Source organism: Spodoptera frugiperda, chromosome 12 (assembly GCF_023101765.2).
Source record: "Spodoptera frugiperda isolate SF20-4 chromosome 12, AGI-APGP_CSIRO_Sfru_2.0, whole genome shotgun sequence".
In the NCBI taxonomy this organism is placed as follows: Eukaryota; Metazoa; Arthropoda; class Insecta; order Lepidoptera; family Noctuidae; genus Spodoptera; species Spodoptera frugiperda.
Window position 1 is genome coordinate 9,722,188 of NC_064223.1, and position 23,116 is coordinate 9,745,303.

Consider the following 23,116-nt stretch of genomic DNA (forward strand, 5'->3'; position numbering starts at 1 on the left):
GAGTCTTCCTATCTTCGGTTTAGTTCTGTACCCTTAGTACGAGTTTGCTTTACGTTGAACGAAAACGAAACGAAAGCGCGTTCGGCGCTCTGATTGGTCGGTGCGAATGAACCGACTTTAAAAACTTAAACTTAAACTTTTACATCATGAGTTTCATTAGCCTGCAAAGCACTAACGAAATCAAAAAATAAGAAAAACTCATATTTTGAATTTGCCGCACCGTAAATAGGATCTATACTCCCTTCTCCTTCTTACCTCATTCATCTTTGCTACGATGAAAAGAGATAAAATGAAACACAGTTACAATAATGTTGCCAAACTTTAACTCTTAATATAAATCATTTATCTTTTTTCGGTTTCTACCAATAAAAATTTTAAAATGTAAAAAAATAATTCATGTTAGTACATATTAAATATAGTTAACCCCACAGTTTATTTCTATTTATTTATTAACATTTTAAAACACAAATGTTAAAAAATTCTTAGCAATGTGTAGTGATTATTAATGACAGGTAGCAACATTGGTAGAAAATGCTCTTCTGTGATTGGACACGCAACCAAACCGTTCAAATAGCCTTCAAAGTTGCTTCAAAGTTCAAACGTATGGCCGTTTGAAATCTCCTTTGTGAATTTGTCAACAATCATCAATAGTTTATTGTTAATCATAACTTTATTTCACTTATAATTTTATATTTTAAGCTAGTTTAAAATGACGTCGATTAAAGAAGACGAAAAGAAAGAAATTCCGGAAATTATCCACGATCCCCAGACGAACTGCACCTATCAGAGGTTACGATTCTTTGGCAAGGTAAGTTTTTCACCATTTTCTAATCATTTTTGTGGTTATTTTTCTTTGTATATGATTCTGAGTAGAATTCTATATAAAATAAGCCTATATGATGTTGGAGCGTCAACTTTCGAAACACTTTTAACGAAGTTAGCACCTGTTACGTTTATAGGAATACAAACGTTAACCGTTAAACTAAATTACTGTTTAATTGTATCTTAATTGCCCATCCACAACCATTACACCTAACTTGTAATCATTTAGAATATTTAGTTCTTGATAAGGAGATAGATTCATAATTTGTCGGTTACATTTTAAATACGTTGCATAAAATAACAGGTGCACTATTGATGGCTTTCGTTTCGAGTGTTCAATAAGTTTGCTTCTAGGTTTATCAATGTTTAATAACAACGTTGATTATGTTCATTTAACGCAAACCTAGACAAATAGATAAAAATAGATGTTAGGCAAACATTGGTCAATTAATTAGTTTAACGTCGTTGTAACTGCTCTTATCAAAATAGAGATATCATTTACCATATAAAAGACCATGTCTATTACAATAACCAAGTTTTAATTGAGTAATATTCTACTATTGTCTACTTCTACAGTCTTACTATAATTCCTAAGAATACTCACTGATCCATTATGAAACCTAATGTTTTAGTACTCATACTGATTTCATATCATCACCCTTTGGGTCTTGTAACTGACCAATTCTTATACATTCTAGGGTGGCTTTGCTAAATGTTATGAGATACAAGACATAGCCACTAACCAAGTATGGGCGGGGAAAATAGTTTCCAAGAAACTGATGGTGAAGTCAAGTCAGAAGGAGAAAATGGCTCAGGAGATATCCATCCACCGATCGCTGCAGCACAAGCATGTGGTTGGCTTCCACAGCTTCTTTGAAGACTCACTCAATATCTACATCATTCTTGAGTTGTGTAAGAGACGGGTAAGTATTTTGACAGTATCTAGAACTGCATGTCTGTACTTTAGTTATCATAACAAGAATAAGAAGTAAGTAATCAAGATGTAGTTCTAAGAACAGTATATTATTTTTAATAAATCCAACTAGTTTTCCTTTTGTTTGATACTTAAGCCAACTTTTCAAAACCTAACATCTTAAGATTTATGTTATCTCTCTCATACAGTCAATGATGGAATTGCACAAGAGAAGAAAAGCCATCACGGAACCAGAGACAAGATTCTATATGCACCAAATACTCCTTGGAGTGCAGTACCTGCACAGCAAGCGTATCATCCACAGAGATCTGAAGCTTGGGAACTTGTTCCTTGATGATGACCTCCATGTCAAAATAGGAGATTTTGGACTTGCTGCTAGAATCGAATATGAAGGTTAGTATTTTCATGTCATCAGAGGCGTTTGAGATTTTGCAGCCAAATGGTTAACATAGAATGTTTTGCTTAATCTTATTTTAATCATAATTAATTTCTTAGACAATGCTTTCTACTGGACAAGACACTGGTACACAAGGTAGAAAGTCTTCTACTGAATTCACATAACTAATCTCAGATCATTATACGTTGTACCAACTATCATGACAGAAAATATAACAATTTAACAACATTCACCTTACAGGGGAGAGGAAACAGACATTATGCGGCACACCAAATTACATAGCACCAGAGATACTGACGAAGAAGGGACATTCCTTCGAAGTGGACATCTGGAGTCTGGGGTGCATCATGTATACGCTGCTTGTTGGCAAGCCGCCATTTGAGACTTCCACACTCAAGGATACGTACAAGAGGATCAAACAGTGTGAATACAGGTTGGTACTTCAAATTATGTAACCTACATAGATAAATATTCAATTACTTCTAATTCGATTCTCATTGGGAACATTCCGTAAGTCAAAGTTCAATGACACTTTTTGGAAAAGTTTATTGGAAATTACATTACTGTAAATCCAAAGATCTGTTGAAGTTCCTATAAATAACATAATTTATTTGTAACAGTCATCTGTTTTAAAACTTTTTTTAGTTTCGCGCCAATTCAAACAAGTTTGCTGCTAAATAAAACGGTGTAAATAATGGCGCGCGAATATTATTATTACAGAAAAACCAGTACCACAAGTCTTGTTTAATCTTATACAAATTATAAATGTAAACATTCTAAATTATTTGTTATCACGAATTTAACATAATATAGGACAAGAGTTTAAGATAGAAACAAACAAATTAGTTATCAGTTATTGATTGCAGCCGCACTGAAAGCCCCACCATTACAATATGAATTTGAAACATGTATTAAAAGGATGAACTTTGTATTGTTAAATAGTGAGGGAGTGTACCTAGCGCTGAGCATATGTTGCACGGGTCCCTGGCACTCGTTGGGTAGTCGGTACGCGCGCGCATTAGTCGACGATAATACCGTCAACCAGCGCTACAGGTGGATCAGAACCAATAATATGGTGATGGTGACGCGGCTACCTGCGTCTTACGTGTTACATCCACTTATTACCAGCAAGGGAACCAGTGATACCTGTTGCTTTAATGACGTCTTACACTGTGTTGTTTATTTCATTCATCAAGTACTTAAATGTGTGTTTAGCTTTTGTGAATATTTCAGCTCTAGTGTTAATAATTCTTGTGAATAACTCTGCCGGTTTAGGTACAGACAAATAACTTATAACTTTTAATAATTAACAGTAATGAAATAGAGGATTGAATATTAACAAAACCGTTGTTATTCAGGATCCCATCATCACTGCGCAAGCCCGCGGCATCGATGATTGTATTGCAGTTGCAATCGAACCCCGCGCGACGGCCGTCTGTTGATAAGTTGCTGCAGCACGAGTTCTTCTCGTCCGGCATCATGCCCGCCGCACTCCCACTCTCCTGCCTCACTACGGCGCCCAGGACCGACCAGCTGGAGGGCATCGCGCTGCACCGCCGACCACTCAACGAGGTTAACACTAATGGTGTGTATCTAATGTTATAATGATCTTCTTTCTTTCAATATCATATTTATCTAATACCAGAACATATTATTAAGTTATAGTACCCAAATTCAACTTATTCAAAATTACAGATCACGTGGCGATGGCCGTGGACTCGCCAGTGAAGCGCGAAGCGATCCCCGCAGAACCGCGCGCAGTGGAACCGACTTCACACAGACAGAACCTGATTGCACTTCGCGATCAACTTGCCTCGTTGCTTGTTAGCAAGGTATGAAATAAACATGACACTAAGATGTTTAGTTAAACCTTCTATAAAATTGTTGAAACAACTTATATATTTTATATTTACTTTTTATAGCTGAAATGCCGTCCTGAGTGTCTAACGGATGAATTGAGCGATCCTGCAGCCCAGCCGTTGGTGTGGGTGGGGAAATGGGTGGATTACAGCGACAAGTATGGCTTCGGCTACCAGCTGTGCGATGAGAGCGTCGGCGTTATGTTCAACGACACCACCAAGCTCATTATGCTGGCTAATGGACTGTGAGTATATTGCGAGAGAATATAAAATTACAGCATACATAAGGCGAAAACATGTTTTTACTAATTTCATTTTTCGTATACAGGAATGTGCACTACATCAACCGGCAGGGCCAGGAACAGTATATGACGATGCGCGAATATCCAACAGAACTTGACAAGAAGATGAAACTTCTCACATATTTCAGAAGATATATGACTGAGCATCTTATGAAAGCTGGTAAAATATATATTAAATTTAAAATGAACACAGAATATATTAATAAGATAGTTACAACAATGAGTTACACCTTATTCTTTTTCACAGGTGCATCAGTGCCAGTTAGAGAGAGTGATGGACTGTCTCGATTACCACATTTGCACCAGTGGTTCAGGACCACCCTGGCAGTTATCATGTACCTGACTAATGGAACACTTCAGGTAACTATTTAAATGCAAAGCTTTGATCCTCGAATCAATTCATATGATCAGTGCACTTAATGATTTCAGTATTATATTTTTCTTACTATAATAACATTTCTATCAACAGATAAACTTCCAAGACCACACAAAGATCATCCTGTGTCCACTGATGCAAGCAGTCACCTACATTGACGTGGAAAAGAACTTCAGAACATTCCGCTTCAGCACAATTGAGGAGCACGGCTGTGATAAGAAGCTTTACACAAACCTAACATATGCACTGGAGAAACTAAACAGTGTACTAGCTAATAAGCTCTGTTAGTCACGACACTTTGCCTACTTGGTACATAATAATTAATTAAATGAATTTAATATTTACCTATACTTAATTAGACAATCTCGCGGGAGATTAACGTTCTATGTATAGGGTTAGTACACTAGAGGTGATTCTACGCCCATTGTTTCATTTGTTAGTTTATTAGCAACATACATGATTTTGTTAAAGTTTATTTCGTCTCAAAAATCAATTTCAGTAAGTTTTTTTTTCTAAAGAATTACTTTTATGTCCACCGATTTTATCTCTATTATTATTTATTTAGTATTCGTCTTACAAAAAAACTGTAAGCCTTGTTGATGACGTGTCAACATCATACTGCCAATCATTGGAGATTGTCCATTTACTGTCATCTTAGATTTTTATAATATCTATAGATAGAACATGGATGAATTAATAGTGAATATAAAATATACTCAAGTTCACTATTCTCATCTGTTCTGTAAACTTAGGTACTTATCACATGACAAACGTATGGACAGCTCGTCGCGTTAGTGATTGCCTTAGATTTAAAGTTAAATTTTAGTTGAACCTCTCTTGATATGTATACCTAATATAGTTGATTGAGAGCACCATGACTGAGGGCTGCGGTGCGAGCGGGTTGCGTTTGGAGTTTTTTATTTAGTTTTATAGCAATATTTTTATAACTTGTTTCTGTGCTTCAGTAACATCGGATAATGCGTTATTTGATTTACTTATAATTACACCGACAAGACGATGTCACTACACCATTGATTTATTCTAAATTATGTCATAACTCTTATGAGCTGGATATGTGAAGCGTCAGTATTATTACAAAATTCGATGGTTTTGAAGCACTTGGTAATTTGTATAACACAAGTTTCTCTGAGGTCTGTTACCTCTCTCATTGTAATATAATAACAATAACTATTTGACAATAAAGTTATTAGGAAAATAAAAGCAGTTTGTATTTCAATTTTACAATTTAATTCATTCCAACTTTATTTCAGTAGTGATAATTTGTACAAAAATATCCCAACAATAATAAATTCATGTTGAGGCAGTTTGTGAAAGTGGAATGTTCTGGTAATTTTTAGGAACATATTTTGTCATGTCACTATAAATTCAAGAAGAGAAAATAATATTGTGACTTTATGTGAAACAATTTACACATACCTAAACATGTAAACATAAATATCTTCAAGTTCAGTGCTTGGTAACAAAACAACTAAATCATAATGTGACAGTGTTTAGTAAAAATTATACAATCCTCAAGTTTTGACCAGCAAAAATGGAGAAGTGTCTATTATTGTAATCTTGATTGTACACACCAGAACATGCATAAACTAATAGTCTGCTGGTTTATGCTATGTACAGTACAGTTTTGGTATAGTTCTCTTATAAAACACAACTTGTGGAAATTGATGATACAACCTAATAAAATTACAAAAAGTTTATTATTATACAAATAAATAAGTATATTACAGATTATAACTCTGAGTGTATTGCGTGTTGGTGTGGTAATAGTTCACCGGGGTGAATGAAGAGACCCTCTTTGGCTTGCCAGTCAGTGTAAGCACCATACTGAGAGTTTACACCTACAATTTCACCCTGCCCACTGATTGGCCGTCCGAATGTACGACCTGAGCCAGCAAGGAAACTGAAACAAAGAAATGTTATCAGTACATAGATTCAGGCATTACAATAATAAGAAACATTAAATAAGAAATCAGGTTCAATTTTTGAAGCAATTAAATAAAAGTTAGTAGGTTATTTGTTCAGTTAAGTTTCGGTCGGAATGCAGATTAGTGACACAAGTTTGTTGTTCTTTTAAAGGTAAAGTAGTTCAAATAATTTAAAATACTTACGCTCCTGTGTCTACATGTCTAAGTTTGACAGGGGTATCCCTCCTCCAGAAGTCATTATTGCAGACTACAGTCCAGTGATCACCACTGTCTCCTTCACCATCCTCATCACCATAGCATGACACCTCCTGGTTGCCAGACAATGGTGATGAGAAGTAGTGTGAGTGAAGGTTCTTCTTGGTCGAGACGTGTTGTAGTCTGATGTTGGTGTTGCATTTGATGGGAGCACTGGAATAATAAATAGGTGATTATAAGATTTGTACTATCAATTTCTGTTTACAGTCCATGACAATTATTTTCTAAAATAATTTTAATTTCGACATTGGGATCATAATTATGTCACATCAATTAAAAGAACATTTTCAGACCCTTCTATACAAGTCAGAAATCAAATTAGAGTATCTTTCAACAACCAACATAGCCTAATTGGAAAACATCCCAATAGGAAAATGTGTAGTAAATTCATAACAGTAACTTACCCGCGTTTGCATGACTCCGCCATGGGAGCCCGCACCAACCAGTGGCTGTTGGAGTCATCTGCTACATCCACTGCTGTCACTGACTGCTGTCCAGACCCTGAGCCGTACTTCACGTCGTGCGAGTGAAGCCGCAATCTCAAGTCTGTATTTATCATCTTCAAAATAGAGCCGCATGTTACAAATTCCGCTTTTGATCCTGAAAAGGCATTACGCTTTCATTAGAATTGCTTTACCATTAGATTCCATACATAACGCCCCAGTTTTAATCTGAATTTCACACACTCGTATCCTCCCATAGCAAAAGGCCACGTAATTTTTAGACCGAGCGCCGAAACGAAATGATAAATGATTAGTAGTAAACTTTACCTTCTGAAATTTGTACTGACAATAAAGTTAATAATAAAATTGACAAAACACTGCGAATGATGTGGAAATCTGTTAGAAACGCCATAATTTCGGCAAAAAAATTCACAAACAGGCGCACGAGATCAGCTTTTTATCACAGTATCACACACAATGAATGATTCGATTCCGAAATGACAGAAGAATGACAACGCTGTCAAATTGACGTCTGTTTTCTATTGATTGCATTCAGAATTATCCAAAAATTATACGACTCGGCCATAGGTTTAGATCTGGAATAATTCATTTGCTTATCATTGTAAAGATTATAAAGATTACTTTTTAAGTAATATAAAAATAATCATTCGATTGATAACATTTTTTTTTTTTTGTTAAAATTGGGTCTAGAAACTAGGAATGATTCATATAATCATTTCACTCACATTTATGTCACTGATGTGTCAGTGTCATTGTGTTGAAATAGAAAATGAAAAATTGCAAAGTTTACATTTCACCGAAACTGAATTAAGTGATTGGTAACAAAATAATAAACTTTACGACTGAAACTATATATTTGCTGTGTATCTACTATTTCATAGTTCTATTTGTAGTATTTTCATTGATTAACAATGAGTAACAGTGGATATACTCCTAACACAGGTGTTACAGGTCAGTTACCAAAACAATGAAAAGGATTATGAAATGAAGTGTTCCATACGTTAATACTTAGCATGCTAACTTATTTCTCATCTTTATATTGCAGCACCAATCGACCCAGGTTGGAATGATCCTCCTAAATTATCTTACAACCCAGGAACAACACCGAATAAACCGCGCAATATTCTTAACAAAAGGGTGGCGTTTCCCTTATCAAGCGCCACGTCTAGCCCTGTGGTGATGCCCCCTGTGAACATACCGCCGATGCCCGCGGCCTTCCCTCCTGCGCCTCCTATCCAGGTACCGAGCATACCTCCTCAGGAAATAAATGTAGACAGTGAAAGCACTCTCCAGGAAGTGAAACAAATATTGTTAGAGTTCTTAGACAACAGCAGCGAGCTTGGGCCCAAAGCAAATGACATTAGACGGAGAATAGGAGTCATGGAGGAAATGTGGAGTAGTGGCAAATTGGACAGCAGGATATTTGTGCAAATGAAGGAGTTGGCACATGGTGAGAAATATTTTCATATTTAGTATTTGTTATTGTAACTAATCTAGTTCATCATTTTAATACAAATATTAAAAGATATTGTTTGCCTATAAAATAGCAATGTAAGTATTGAAACTTCATGCTCAGTGAACATCAGTTTACTGTGCTGTAACAATTGTATATTACATAATGTCTCTTTACTTGACTTTCCCTTTCAATAGAAGTGATGTAATTTAAATTCTTAACACACTTGGCTATGAATTATTCACTGTAATTAATTGAATAATTCACTTGGCTGTGAATTATTCACTGTAATTAATTGAATAATTGTGTGAATGATGGGCAAGTTTATAAAGGTTGACATTGTAATGATATAATTTTAACCATTTGACTGCCACATCAATAAAGAAAAAAAGTTCCCTGTGCCATGCTACAAATTTTATCTTTAAAACAATAAGTACAAATCTGTTTTTTTCTATGTTTATTATGTATTGTATAATAGTAACATTTTTGTTGACATTTGCTGACAAATGCTTTGTAAGCACCTTCTGATTTGTCGGCTATAGCCAAGAGTGGCAGTCAAAGGGTTAAGCACCAAGTCTATTTCTTAGTTACTTTGATACATATTGATTGAATCACATTTAAAACCATGTTAACCACATACCTAGTTTTCTTAAAAAAAAAATTATGATCTACTTTCAACTCCTTTATATTCCTTGTTCCAGCACTGAAGGATGACAATCCAAGTAAAGCAGATGACATCCACCGGGCTCTGATGGTCGACCATGTCAGTGCTGTAGGCACTTGGATGCCCGGCATCAAACAACTCATACACAACTGTATAGCCCGATCAGAACTGCTATCTATTGATAAGGAATAAACTAGGTTTACCAACAACCAATAAGAAATCAGCAGCAGTGTTATAATGTTCAAATTGTTCTATTTGCTTCCATTCTTCATTAGATACTGCCAAACTTATCATAAGTAAGATAAAAATATACAAGGGGTTTGGTATAACTTTTTTTTATTGTAAAATTAAGGTTTGTCTTCCTGCAGTAGCCAAAAGCCATAATGCCTATGCAGGGGTGCCAACAGCAGCAATAAAATAGCATACTCACCTTGACAGACTTTAAAGTATGCTGATTGAGGGACAGAATGGAAATGACATACAAGTATCTTGAAAAGAGAGGTCCTTTGTTCCAATATTCCTGCATGGCGCCCATGCTATTATGTGAAAATGAGAAAGTATAAATATAAATGTGGATGTATTTGAATAAAACTTGCAATAAACATAGTATTTTTAATTAATTTAAGAAATGTGATGCTTTTATTAAGTCGTAACTAAGTTGGCCATTTGTAATATGAGGTACAATGTAACCTGTGTTGTTTATATAATGTAAATAAAATACTACAAATTTAAAATACGTCTTTATTCCTCAATACTCCATATGTTACAATATTGTTTGTGGTCTTGCACATAATTAAACTCTATATAAAAATGAGAGACATTTTTTATTCGCATGTTTTGTTGCAGTATTGTACTTGACAAATCCTTAACTTTCTACAATGGATAGAAATTCTAAACAGGACTATCTTATAACTTAAAAATACTATATGTTACTGATATCGTCACAAACACTAAATCAGACACTTATAAACTCATTGTTCCTGTCTATATGCCTCGTTTGATCGGCTTGGGTGCGACAGTGACCCTCACGGGGCGACACAGCTCGATCAGTTGCGCCGGTTCCCGCGCGCCGCCCTCTTCCACCGCGAGGCACACTGAGATGTCTACGCCGCACGGTTCCGTCCACACTCCGTGCGATATCAATACTTTTGTTAACAGACGCACGTTTTGGGTGCCGTCATCATCTGTAACAACGTATAAATGTTAGTACAAGATCTAGTCACTTGTCTATAGCATAAATTCATGGAATAACCGACATAATATTTAGAATCGCACTATTTTGTTGACGAACTTTTCTAATTCCAAGTGCTTGAAATATTATAATTGAAATTCTATGAGGTCCATTATAATTTATAATCCGATATTAAATTCATCAGTTTCGCTTGGCATGTTAGACACGCATCGATATCAATTACTGTGCCTACATAGGAAATTGTAGAGGCATGCTATGTAATTTTAGTTTCCATGACGATTCAAATATTGTTTATAATGGGAATGAAACATGAAGATTAACCTCTTCAAACAAAAAAAGAAAATATTCAAGTTCAACTCACTAGTATTCTGATGATCGAGTGGTCTGAGATGGTCCTTATGTGGGACGAGTGCGTGCACCCTAGTGTCGGGGTAGGCGACACGCACGCGGATCTGTCCGGGGCAGCGCACGCGCAGTACTTCCGCCTCCAGCGCCACGCCCGCCACCAGGCCGGCGCTGAACCGGACCACTGTGTCGTTGTCCGCCGCCGGCTCCAGGATACTCGCCGTGCACATGCGGATCTGTTGAAAATGTAACTCATTATGCTACTTTTAAGGTGAATCTGATCGAATATAGCTTGAGATTATTATTCAAATTACCAAAACATTGTTACTTATATCATTATTCTCCTAGATTAATTATTGATCAGTGGTGGGATTATGGTGGCATCTACATTGTCAATTTTCTCCTTTGATTACTTGAGATTGAGAATGGTAACACGACACTGTCTCAAAATATAAGTTTAAAAACAACATTTCTGATAATATTATCTTCATAAAGTTTTCCAAGGTAAATCCAAACAGAAAATTATAATTTCATAGCATAGCTATGTACCTTTATATTAGGCGTGGGTATGACAGGCAGCGGCGCAGACTGCAACAGTGGCAAGATGGCGCGAGCGAGCGCGGCCGGCTTGTGGTCCGCGTTCATCGACAACTGACGGAACACCGCTATCGTGAACGGGTCGGGCTCCACTCCTGTACCAAACATTTTACATAGTTTTACATAAAGCTAGGGATGGATTTGGAAGAATTGACTATGCTAATCGAAAATGGCCACATCAAAAATACTGACCTGAAGAAAAATCAAGGCACTCTTTGTTCGTCAAATCAACATTTTGTACATGTTTCCTTAGATTTGTCTCCTAAATTATGGTCCTTTTTTAAGTTAACAACATTTGCGTATATCATAAAGTACAAGCAATAATTACCTGCAGAGGCCAGTAACCTATCGAGCAGTTCTGCGTGATGTGTGAGTGCTGCTGCAGCGGAGAGTGCGGCGGCGGGCGCGGACAGTGACGGCGGTGCGGGCGCGGCGGGGGGCGCGGGCCCGGGCGCCGCCCCGCCCGCCGGCAGCGCCGCCGCCGCGCACAGCTTGGCCGCACTCACGCGCAGCGCCAACTGCCACACGCACGCGTTCTCTTGTTCTGTTACCCCACTGAACTGATGTTGTAGTCTATTGGAAAAAATACTTTTTTAATGTAACATAAAGTAATTTATAACAGTCATCTAGTGTAAACTTTTGTATTACTACAGCTTCTTTTATATTAATTCATTCATCATTTATTGAATACTTTAATTCCATTTGGAGAGAGAACTTGTGATTTTCTTCACTGAAAATAATAGTGACCTGAGGCAGTCGGTGGCGAGGTGCGTGAGTGCGTGCGGCGAGTGGTTGTGTTGCGCGTGCAACGCTCGCACGCAGCGGGCCAGCACGCTCGTGAACACCGCCGCCCCAGACACCGCCGGCTCCATCTCCGCCAGTCTGGGACAGAGAGAGACTTATTTACATTTATTAGAACAATGTAAAACACTTATAGCCAAAATTAATCATTGATCTTAAGCCAAAATGTCTGGATTAGTCCAGATTTTTGACAGTAACTTCATACAACTTTGGTTGAGATTATTACTAAATTAACTAAAAATCACGGTTTACTCTACTAATTTCGGCGACGTCGCCGCGTCTGCGCACGCTGTACATGTTGAAGAGTCCCTCTGTGAATCGAAACTAGTAGAGCTTTTCTCCATTAATTTACGTGAGTGAACCGTGATTTTTAGTTAATTTAGTATGTCTCATGAGATTATTACTATTATCCTAGTTGCTTAAAATTACTGAAATGTAGCACAATTATTGTTTCTTCACCAAGCATAACCAAGACATTTGTACTATTCATTACTGAGATATTTTAGATATAACATAATACTAATTATATCAGTAACAGTCCATACTTGTTGAGTTGTTCCTCAGCGGAGCGCAGCATGTTGAGCCGGACTGCAGTGGACAGGGCGGGGTTGTCGATGTGTTGCAGCACGGACGAGAAGAACCGACGCACCGCGCTGTCGTCCATTGCAGACTCTATCTTCTCTGCACTCGACTGTTGAGCGTCACCTGTAAGCAATACTTTGTTATACTCCATCCGTAGTAATGATACTTTTACTTTAATAATAATTCTCTAACAGAATCAATAATTAAATATATAGAAACACGTTTTTGAGTGATTTATCTATTATACATATAAAAATAAGTCAGGTTTTCCTTCCTGGCGCTATAACTACAGAACGCACGAACCGATTTGCACGGTTTTGCATTTGTTGGAAAAGTCTCGGGCTCCGTGAGGTTTATAGCAAAGAAAATTTCGGAAAAAATTAAGAGAAAAGCAGGAAAACAGGGAAAATCATTGGTGGCGAAACGGAGTTCGCTAGGTTTGCTAGTAATAAATAAGTAGAACAAAAGAAACTACGCGACATTTCGCGAGCAAACTTTAATCTTAATTATATTTTTTGTTGCTTGTATTCTAATTTGTCAAATTCTCGTACCGATCTGTCTTTATCTACATAGTTACTTACCGATAGGTAAATAGGGCACTAGATGCGGCATGGTGTCCCGTAGGTAGGTGTAGTGCTTGATGGTATGTTCCTCGAACAGGGGCAGCATCGTGGTGCAGTGCTGCGCCGCGTTCAGGACCAGGATCAGCACGCACATGTCTGTGGCAAGGAGCCGTTATTGATTTACGAGTTATATGTCAACTTGAATGTGATTTATAAACGTGATATTACCATTCAGATATATTATTAGTTAGGATAGTTGCCATAATGTGCACCGCTACCTACCCCTTCGGGGATTAAAGGCGTGACGATATATATGTATGTATTAGTTAGGAGTACACATTGATAATTAATATATGTATTATGTAATATGTATGATGAAGCCCACACACACAGAAGTCCTTTGAATGAATTTTAATGCGGTTTTTACAAACAAGTAGAGTGGAGACAAAAGGAATTTGCTGCAGGCGAAAATCTAGTTTAAAAACAATGTACAATAAATAATTAGTAATACTTACATGCGGGGTCCTCGACGTCTGGCTCGGGCATGTCGAAGAATGGATGCACGGCCAGTAGCCGCGTCGTCAGCGGTAGTACTAGCGCCGCGTGGGAACTGCCCAGTCGCTGCACGCAACGGAATGTCGAGCGCTTGTCCTGAAGAACCAATAAGCATCTTTAAATATTATTACACGTATAGGTGTGGTAGTCAATACTAGGAAAATAAGACATCATCATGACTAGTAGCCGTAACTAGGGAACAAAATTATCCCTCTAGAAAGGGGAGTGTTACTACTATACCTATGCTTGACAACCATCTTGGGATATACTCGTATACCGTACTTGAGAACGCCGCTGTGTAGTGTTACGATTTCACTGATAGACTTCATTATCACGTGACTTGACCTAATGGGGAAAAGTGAATGTGACGAACATTGAGACAACTACAGAATAACTTTCCATGCTTACCTGTGGATATCTCTTGAGATTCTCTAATATCTTGTCGATGCACATCTCGAGGCAGGTCTTGGACGCCACCGTGCAGGAGCCCAACATACGATGTAAGCCCTCTCGAACATCCATTGAATAGTCCTGGAAAATTATTACATTATGTTTATAACTGACTTCTCAAAGATTGCTACTACAAAGATAAGATATTGAAATGCTGGACACGCCAGATAGGTCTGGCGTGTATTTTGTTTTTGGCACTGCTGGAATTTTAATCTTTATAATTAGCTGGATTTCGTGGACTGTTGAGCGGAAATATGTTGGAGTGGCGTACTCGACCTACACTAAGTAGTATGCTTAGACATGGTGTCTGCCTAGGACCAGTCTGCAGTCTGCACCAGCGGTAATTGATCCTAGCAATAAATACTAAGCAACCCCTACCTCTAAAGCCCCCAGTATAGTTTCGAGCTGGTCCTCGCGCAGCACGATATGGTGCGCGATGCGCGTGAGACTGTCGATGGCGCGCAGGCGCACGTCCTCTATCTCGTCGTTGAACATGTCCACCAGGAAGTCCAGCGACGTCGTCGCGAACACTGCGTTCTCCATGGACAGTTGGCATACTGCGTCCACTGCCGCTGTGCGCACCTCTGGGGATAAGAAAAGGGATTTTTGTTTATGGAATAGGGCAAACGAGCAGACGGGTCACCTAAAGGTAAGCAATCAGCGCCGTCCATAGACACCTTTAATGATTTCTATTATTTTACTATGTTCGTCTTTCTTAGTTTTTGGCCGAGTGTAATGTGCAAAGAATTATTAAGATTTTAGGCGCTCAAAAATTCTTTGTAGTAGTCAGACTCCATATTGGTTAGTTAGGTCGCGATTAATGCTAATTCCTTCTCCGTGAAAATATCTCCTCCACCCCCACCGACCACTAGAGCGGAGACAGTAGTTGCGAGGTTTTTAATTGTGAAATCTCCACTACGGATTAAAACAATTATCATTGATAATCTTTCCAATTAGTAAATAAAAAGTATAAATCACCCATGAGTTCGTCCTCGAGTCCGTGCACGAAGGCCCCGGCGGCGCCGCCCGGCAGCAGCTGCACGGTGTCCTGGTGCAGCAGGTGTCCGGGCGCGTCGTCGGCCCAGCGCCGCCCCGACGCCCACGCACCGCTCCGGACTAACTCCGCGCCGCGCTCGTGGGCTGTACGCTTTTTCTAAAAACAAAAAAATTACATATATTTATTTGGGTAAAATAACTGTAGTTTATGCTAAAATTCGTTCAGTCTCAACACTTAAACAAACATTTAGGTACATTTTCTTTTTTTATGGGATCACCTGATAGTAAGTGATCAGCGCCATTCATGGAACACCAAAAAAGTTACAGGTGCGTTGCCAGCCTTTTTCTTCCAGTACACAAAACTTTTGAGGACTCCTTTTTAGGGCTACTTAATGTGTGAATTATTCACTGACTTACAAATATCTAAACACAAAACTATCATTAATTATTACGTAAGATAGAGAACATACCTTCATATTACTCATAAGCTGTTTGTCCAAGGTCTGCAGTAGGAACCGATCGGATACAGCCCTTGTAGTCCCCAGTAAGGTGCAGGCCAGTGCACGCACTTGCATGCACAAGTCGTTCACTGCTGAACAGATGCGCACGAATGCATCGTCGACTAGCCGCATTGTTGTCTCACCGTCACACAGGGTTATTGTACTGAAAGAATAAGATTATAATATGGAAACTGTTATTTTTAAAGAAGATCACTATGATCTAGAAAGATATGCAATCATTGGCTGGTGCAACTGATACTGCACTGATATGCATCAGAAGCACATGACAGATGATGCATCTTACTAATATTATAAATGCCAATGTTTGTGAGTTTATGTTTGTTACTCAATCACGTCAAATGGCTGAAAGTATCAGGATAAAATTTGGAACAGGGATAGATTATAGTCTGTAATAACACAAAGGACACTTTTTATCCTATGTGACTGTGAGAAAAAGCCGCTAGCAGAAGCTAGTATCTAGATAAATCTAGAAAGTTGGACCTGACTTTAACATATTAGTTTCATTCATATGGAATTATGATTATAAAAGATTATTAAAGTTCAGTTATTTGTCTGTGTATGTCTTGATCTACAAAATAGACACTCAGTTCAGTCAGTTGGGTCTAAAATACATTATAGAATGACTTCCATTACTTACTTCTCAGGGTACTTATTGCCAAGCACCCAGACCAGCTTCAGAGCCACCTCCCTGACAATCTCATAGTCATCAGACAGGGCCACGCACACCAGGTCATACAGGGAGGCACTCAGGTTCTGTCCTCTCTCATGCATCGTGAGGAGTGACTGAAATGCTTCACAGCGCACTCTTGCATCCTGTAGTATTAAGACAAATTCATAAATAAAAGTTTACATTGGTCGTAATTTAAAGTTAAATAATATATACTTAAAGAATACAGTTATCCATTTCATATCATCATGCCTTTTTATCCCCTATATGGTAGGCAGAGGTGCACATTATGGCCCTAGTGCCACTGTAAAATGTACACCCACTTTTCATAAAGCTTAGCAATGCTTTGGCCAACCCGGAAATCGAACCCGGACCCCTTGCCTGGCAGTTGCATTAATTTCAAAATATACTAGCTAGATATACTAAAAATATTTAATAAGACAGTTTTGATTTTACATTCTTTCTAAGAAAACATAACTCTGACTTTGTAATAATTACTATCCTGCCTCCCATTACATCCAACTACACTAAGTACTACTTATTGCAATTACCTCAGCATGTGAATAGTCTCCAAGCAGCTTGACGATAGCATCAGCCTCGGTGGCCATCTCAGTGGTTCTCTCAGACTCCGGATGTATGGGGTACAGCTCACTGATGAGCTGCAGACACCGACACTTCACCTGGTGACTGGTGTCCTTCAGGTTGTCCTTAGCCACTGCCACCAGCCGCATCATCAGGATCTTGTCATCACTCAGTTTACTGCCCAGTTTCAGCAGGGTGGCTATACCTTGGGCTATCACCTGTTTCAAAGTAAATTATCATTAAAACTACTGCCTGTAGTTACAGTAAAGTGCAAAATTTAAAAGTTTACTGTTTTCTGGTTTGATTTATTTATAGAGATTTCCTAAATGAGTATCTTACCTTGTGTGAGGTCTCATTTTTAATCAAGTGTGTTGTTTCATCAATTAAATTATTCAGATTAGCTCCAGGGCACTCAAGACCAATGTCACAGAACAGCCAAAGTATTTTTACTCTGACTACAGCTTCTTCTTCAGACTGGAAGTGTTCAGACAACTTCTTTATAGCCTCCTCTACATCAGACTCTTGGAACTGCAGGCAGTCTGATATACGCAGCAAGAGTTGTAGTGCTTCATCACTGGATTTACACTTTTCTAAGAGCCCCACGAACGCAGCTGCAGAGCTGCCTATCAAAGGCTTCTTGACCAGATGCAGCTTCTTAGTAGCAGGGGCATCCTGAAATACGGTATAGAATTATAATTACTATCTCTTAAAGGGCTTATTGCACTCACCGCAAAATAGGTTAGAGACTTACTTGAAATACTTTATTATACTCTGCTAATGCTCTTTTCTTTAATACTGCTGCCATTTTATAGCCTTGCGGAGTAGATATTTGGTTTGATGCAGTTAGAAGACTGGCCGAGGAACAGTATATTTCATGTTTATATTTCAGAAATAGCTTGAGTCTTGAGTTTCTGACATTATCAACATCAACATTTTGACATTGATGATTTGATGATAAAGCTGGCATTCACTGTCAGTGTCAACCAACAAGACTTCACACAGATAACCCAGATAAACTAAAATTACTATGAACATGATTTCTGTGCGTATCTAGACACACGGCAGTGTGTCCGCCAAGTTCGAGCAAAAAACCGACACACCGGCCGTGAGTTATATTACACGAACCATTTCGGGCCAAGTTCGACCCACCTATAACTCAAAATCTATTTTATCTACACATATGAAATTTCTAGTATCTGTCGAGATCTACTTACTTATCTAAAATACAAAATTTCATTAATGTACCTATTGTAGGTCTTGAGATATTGACGTCAGAAAATAGCTATTTTTACTATACACTCACTGACTGACTCACTCATCAAAAACCTAGACCACTTCCAATGGTCGTATTGACTTGAAATTTGGCATGGAGGTAGGTCTTTAGGTCAAGGTAAAGGAAAAAATCTGAAAATGGCCAAGTGTGAGTCGGTTTTAAAAATAATGAAGGTGTAAATTCATACCCCTAAGGAACTAAAACAAAAAAAATATCTATATCTTCCAATGGTCGTACCGACCTAAAATTCGTTACGAAGGTTTGTATTTAGTCATAGTAAGGTAAAATAAGAAATAAAGAAAATAAACCTTACAAAAATAAATGAAATCCCACCCAAAACATAAATGTGAAAGGCTGCCAAGTTCGATAATATTGGAATGCTTCGCCTATAAAAGAAGTGAGATCTAAATAAGTACCAAGTTCCATACACAGACCTCAGTTAAAAATGATATAACTTGGCAAGTTTTAATAGAAAATTATATACTTGACTCATTGCGTTTAGTAGGTTTATAACAAAGTGTGTGAAAACTTGTACATAGAAAGTAAAACAAACTTGCCAAGTTATATCATTTTTAACTGAGGTCTGTGTATGGAACTTGGTACTTATTTAGATCTCACTTCTTTTATAGGCGAAGCATTCCAATATTATCGAACTTGGCAGCCTTTCACATTTATGTTTTGGGTGGGATTTTAAATATACTCATTCATTCATACATACATACATCTATAACTTCATTTTATTTTTTTCTTGTTGTTTAATAATAAATTCTTTTAATTTTCGTTGTTACGACGAGGTTTTGAATTTTGACTCGGAGGTTCTTTTATATTTATTATAAATAATTATATTTTTCTCAGTATTTATCAGTTTTTACTACATTACTTATCCAAAAATGTGGATAAATAATCAGTATTTATCCATTTGAATTATTTATCCGAAGTTTTGCCCACCTCTTATTTTGATTAACCTAAAAGTGAAATTAAAAAATGAGTGTCAAAGTGAGTGTGTTATTCTACTAAAAATGTCAATGTCAACAGTATGAACTGTCAAGTCAAGTTGCATATGGTCGGTCGGGGAAAGGATTGCTGCTGTTACTGGGTGGAAAATATTTATAAAATTGTTTTAACAACAAGCAGTATTGTACATTTATTTAAGACATTTTTATAACTATCATATTATTGTTTTGCTTCATAACATCAACCATAGATCCGTCTGCTATGAAATAAAGATGAAGCTATTAGCTCTTCATCTCACACGTAACAATTTATTTATTATTTGTAGTTCATGAAAGGTAAATTATTCAATCGTTATGTAATCTAATTGCTTAAATCATAATTTGTTGTCATAAACTTTGAGGTAGGTGCATTGATTTTGTGTATAAACGTAAATATTACAGTCATTTTTATCATTAGATTCGATCTCCTAACGCTGATATTGTATTATGCTTTATTGATAAACTTTGTGTATTATGAATAAAACGTGAGTCACAGTGTTACATGTGTTGTTTTCAGACAATGGAATACAAAAAATAATGTCATGTGAAAGAAAGGAAAAGGAAATGTCTGAGCGACATATCCTAGAGCGGGCGCTCGCAGACGGCGCTACGCCCGTGCGCGCCAGGCTGCCTCGCCACTGGAAGGAATTTGTGTGTGGAGGGGGGGCAGCCTTCTGTAACATACTCATAAGCTATCCTCTAAATAAACTCATATTTAGACAGGTAAGTTAATCCAACATTCACACTCACACCATATTTACATAATACTTGTGTCAACATTACACTTCATAGCTCCTAGCAAGGGCAGTATGACTGAAATTGTGAGACCTGAATGTGATCTTAATGTATTCTTGATGAAGGTTGCAGTTTAAATATAGACATTTTTAAATTATGCATGAGTAACCTTGAGTTTTAAAGATAGAAATTAAGAACTATTCAACAATGCATAATGTAGGTTAAGATAAATGATAACAACAATTAAAACCTCTGGGGGCAGCTCTTATCATAACAGTGATAAGACTTATCACTATTCATGTGTGCATAGTTTTTTTAGCAAATTATGGAACACTATGATCTTGGTTGATGATATGCAATGTCAGTCAATCAGTTTTCTAATATTCAGATAAATGGAAGATATTAAACTCTTATACCTAGTGTTTGTTGAAATATCATGTTATTATATAATATAAATTCATACATAACGTCACGCCTTTTTATCCCCGAAGGGGTAGGCAGAGGTGCACATTACGGCACGTAATGCCGCTATACAATGTACACCCACTTTTCACCATTTCTGTTATAAGTCCCATGTAATAGGGGGTGAGCCTATTGCCATATCCTGGACACAATTCCAGACTCCGTGCTACTACCGAGAAATTTTCGAAAATCCGAAAAAAGCCCAGTAATTATTTGCCCGACCCGGGAATCGAACCCGAGACCCCTTGTTCGGCAGTCGCACTTGCGACCACTCGACCAACGAGGCAGTCAATAATATAAATTCAATTTACTTGAATAACCTTGTATAATGCAAATTACTTTGTAAAATATGTTAATGAGTTAACGATGAAAAAATAAAAAACACAAAATTGTGCGTAGGCTCAAATTAATAATCTAAGTTCTATTAAATACAATTAATCCTGATGCACATTGATGCCAATAATATTTCTGACTTTTTCAGATGATGCATGGAGTTGAGACACACTTTGCCTTCCACCAGTTGCGGAGAGAAGGCCTGCCTTTTCTTTACCGTGGAATGCTACCTCCTTTGATGCAAAGGTCACTTTCAATGTCTCTAATGTTTGGGGTGTATGATGAATGCCTACAGCCATTGTTAGAATACAAAGTGAACCCATACATTGCAAAGACATGTGCGGGTTTTGTTGCAGGCTGCTTTGAAGCAACTCTAATGCCTTTCGAGAGAGTACAAACACTACTGATACATCCAGAGTACCACAAAAAGTTCAAGAATACTGCTGATGCAGCATGTCATATTGCTAAACACTATGGTATTAAAGAATTCTATAGAGGATTAGCACCCATATTACTTAGAAATGGTCCTACAAATGCATTGTTTTTCATAATTCGTGATGAAATGAAGGAGAGGCTCCCTAAACAAGAAAGAGCACTGTACCAAGGCCTACAAAACTTCTTAGCTGGAGCATCAATCGGTGCCCTGCTCAGTACAATCTACTACCCTTTGAATGTTATTAAAATAGCAATGCAATGTGAACTTGGTGGTCCCCACAGAACAGTAAGGTATAAATTTAATTATATTATGCACATGCGAGGCTCTAAGTTCACCAACTTCTACCATGGAGCTTTACTTAACATCTCCCGTGCGTTCCTAAGTTGGGGCATCATAAATGCCTCATATGAAGTTTTCCGAAAGTTTTTATACTCCTAGTCAAATTGTTTTATCTTGTACAGATATTTATTTATTTGTTTCAAAGATATTATGTTAAATCAAATTGTTATTTATATTGTTTAAAAAATGTATATTTCTTGGAATACACATGTACAGATAAGCAGTAAACAATTTGAGCACAATAATGACAAACATGAATCTTTTTCTGTTATATCTTGTCAACATAAACTGTATTTTGTACATATGTATATAATATGTAGAAACCAAATATTGGAAATCCAAACTTATCGATGTTTTTAATGTAATAGCTATGCTGCTTATAAAATATTTCGATATGCCAATAAATTTAAAATAATAATTTTCAAAGCTAAATCTGTTGAATCATGTAAATGCTTGCTTCTGTTGAACAATTGGGTCTTGAGAAGACAATTGTAATTCTAAAATATTCCACCTCTGCCTGTGTGTATAAGTTGTGAGGATATCTGAGAAGATCAGGGGTAAATCTGTAAGTGCGATTATAGTTAATTTATTGTAAACATTATTTTTAAGTAGACAATGTTGATTTATACATTTGGAAGCATTTATGAATGTTATTATTATACGTGTGGCATGTTACGATACTTGTTTCCGCAACAATACAGTGTGCAATAGTTCAGTCGATGCTTGTAGGGCATTGCCAATATATTATGTTTTTACAGTATTTTATGTGTCTGTAGCTGAACCCAAATACATAACAGTATATTGATCTGTGTTATACAATATAATAGCTGAATTAATTAATGTAGGTGCCCACCTATCTGCGCAAGTTTTTCTAAAAGAAATAAATGCAATGAAATAAAGTGCTGACTATTATTTTGTGAGACGCCTCACCTTCTGCCTATCCTACATACACGTAGATACTTGATTAACGTGATTGTAATTAAACCATTTAATTCTCTCTCTTATATTTATGACCAACACAACACTAACGTTTACTAATCTGAACTTATCGTTGGAAACGTAACAAAGACCTAATCGAAAAGTAATTAACTGCAGTTGTAGAGAGAATATAATCGACCCGTTGAACTTTGAAGACAAATTGAATAAAACCAGTCAATATACCCGTATAAAGTATCTGAATGGTAGATACCGAAGTTTTATAAATCGTGTTAAACGTAATTTAA

At 37.2% G+C, this 23,116-nt stretch overlaps 5 protein-coding genes across 6 annotated transcripts; 3 read left to right on the top strand and 2 right to left on the bottom strand.

Annotated features, from left to right (window-relative positions):
• Window positions 1-568: 568 nt before the first annotated feature.
• LOC118262290 (serine/threonine-protein kinase polo) lies at window positions 569-5,911 on the top strand. The gene is made up of 10 exons (XM_050697649.1): window positions 569-808; window positions 1,521-1,745; window positions 1,945-2,149; window positions 2,394-2,586; window positions 3,512-3,738; window positions 3,849-3,985; window positions 4,076-4,257; window positions 4,341-4,474; window positions 4,562-4,674; window positions 4,784-5,911. The coding sequence occupies exons 1-10, from the start codon at window positions 710-712 to the stop codon at window positions 4,976-4,978; spliced, it is 1,710 nt and encodes a 569-aa protein (XP_050553606.1). The 5' UTR covers window positions 569-709; the 3' UTR covers window positions 4,979-5,911.
• Window positions 5,912-6,389: 478 nt separating this feature from the next.
• LOC118262287 (stromal cell-derived factor 2) lies at window positions 6,390-8,018 on the bottom strand. Its single transcript, XM_035573507.2, has 4 exons — window positions 7,662-8,018; window positions 7,296-7,491; window positions 6,820-7,044; window positions 6,390-6,611 (listed from the first exon to the last, which is right to left on the bottom strand). The coding sequence occupies exons 1-4, from the start codon at window positions 7,744-7,746 to the stop codon at window positions 6,440-6,442; spliced, it is 678 nt and encodes a 225-aa protein (XP_035429400.1). The 5' UTR covers window positions 7,747-8,018; the 3' UTR covers window positions 6,390-6,439.
• Window positions 8,019-8,086: 68 nt separating this feature from the next.
• LOC118262288 (steroid receptor RNA activator 1) lies at window positions 8,087-10,206 on the top strand. The gene is made up of 3 exons (XM_035573508.2): window positions 8,087-8,306; window positions 8,401-8,805; window positions 9,510-10,206. The coding sequence occupies exons 1-3, from the start codon at window positions 8,267-8,269 to the stop codon at window positions 9,662-9,664; spliced, it is 600 nt and encodes a 199-aa protein (XP_035429401.2). The 5' UTR covers window positions 8,087-8,266; the 3' UTR covers window positions 9,665-10,206.
• LOC118262289 (integrator complex subunit 4) lies at window positions 10,198-18,285 on the bottom strand. The gene is made up of 16 exons (XM_050697648.1): window positions 18,075-18,285; window positions 17,663-17,995; window positions 17,293-17,541; window positions 16,712-16,887; window positions 16,024-16,216; window positions 15,536-15,710; window positions 14,936-15,141; window positions 14,516-14,638; window positions 14,068-14,203; window positions 13,571-13,708; window positions 12,953-13,112; window positions 12,354-12,488; window positions 11,935-12,179; window positions 11,559-11,701; window positions 11,026-11,245; window positions 10,198-10,656 (listed from the first exon to the last, which is right to left on the bottom strand). Exons 1-16 carry the CDS (start codon window positions 18,126-18,128, stop codon window positions 10,457-10,459), a joined length of 2,886 nt encoding a protein of 961 aa, XP_050553605.1. The 5' UTR covers window positions 18,129-18,285; the 3' UTR covers window positions 10,198-10,456.
• Window positions 18,286-19,622: 1,337 nt separating this feature from the next.
• LOC118262838 (mitochondrial nicotinamide adenine dinucleotide transporter SLC25A51) lies at window positions 19,623-22,792 on the top strand. Of its 2 annotated transcripts, none has more exons than XM_035574459.2 (3): window positions 19,623-19,950; window positions 20,106-20,311; window positions 21,267-22,792. In XM_035574459.2, the coding sequence occupies exons 2-3, from the start codon at window positions 20,126-20,128 to the stop codon at window positions 21,990-21,992; spliced, it is 912 nt and encodes a 303-aa protein (XP_035430352.1). In that variant the 5' UTR covers window positions 19,623-19,950; window positions 20,106-20,125; the 3' UTR covers window positions 21,993-22,792. The 2 variants fall into 2 exon arrangements, with proteins under 2 accessions (XP_035430352.1, XP_035430351.1); XM_035574458.2 differs by having other exon boundaries at window positions 19,624-19,885.
• The last annotated feature ends 324 nt before the right edge of the window (window positions 22,793-23,116 follow it).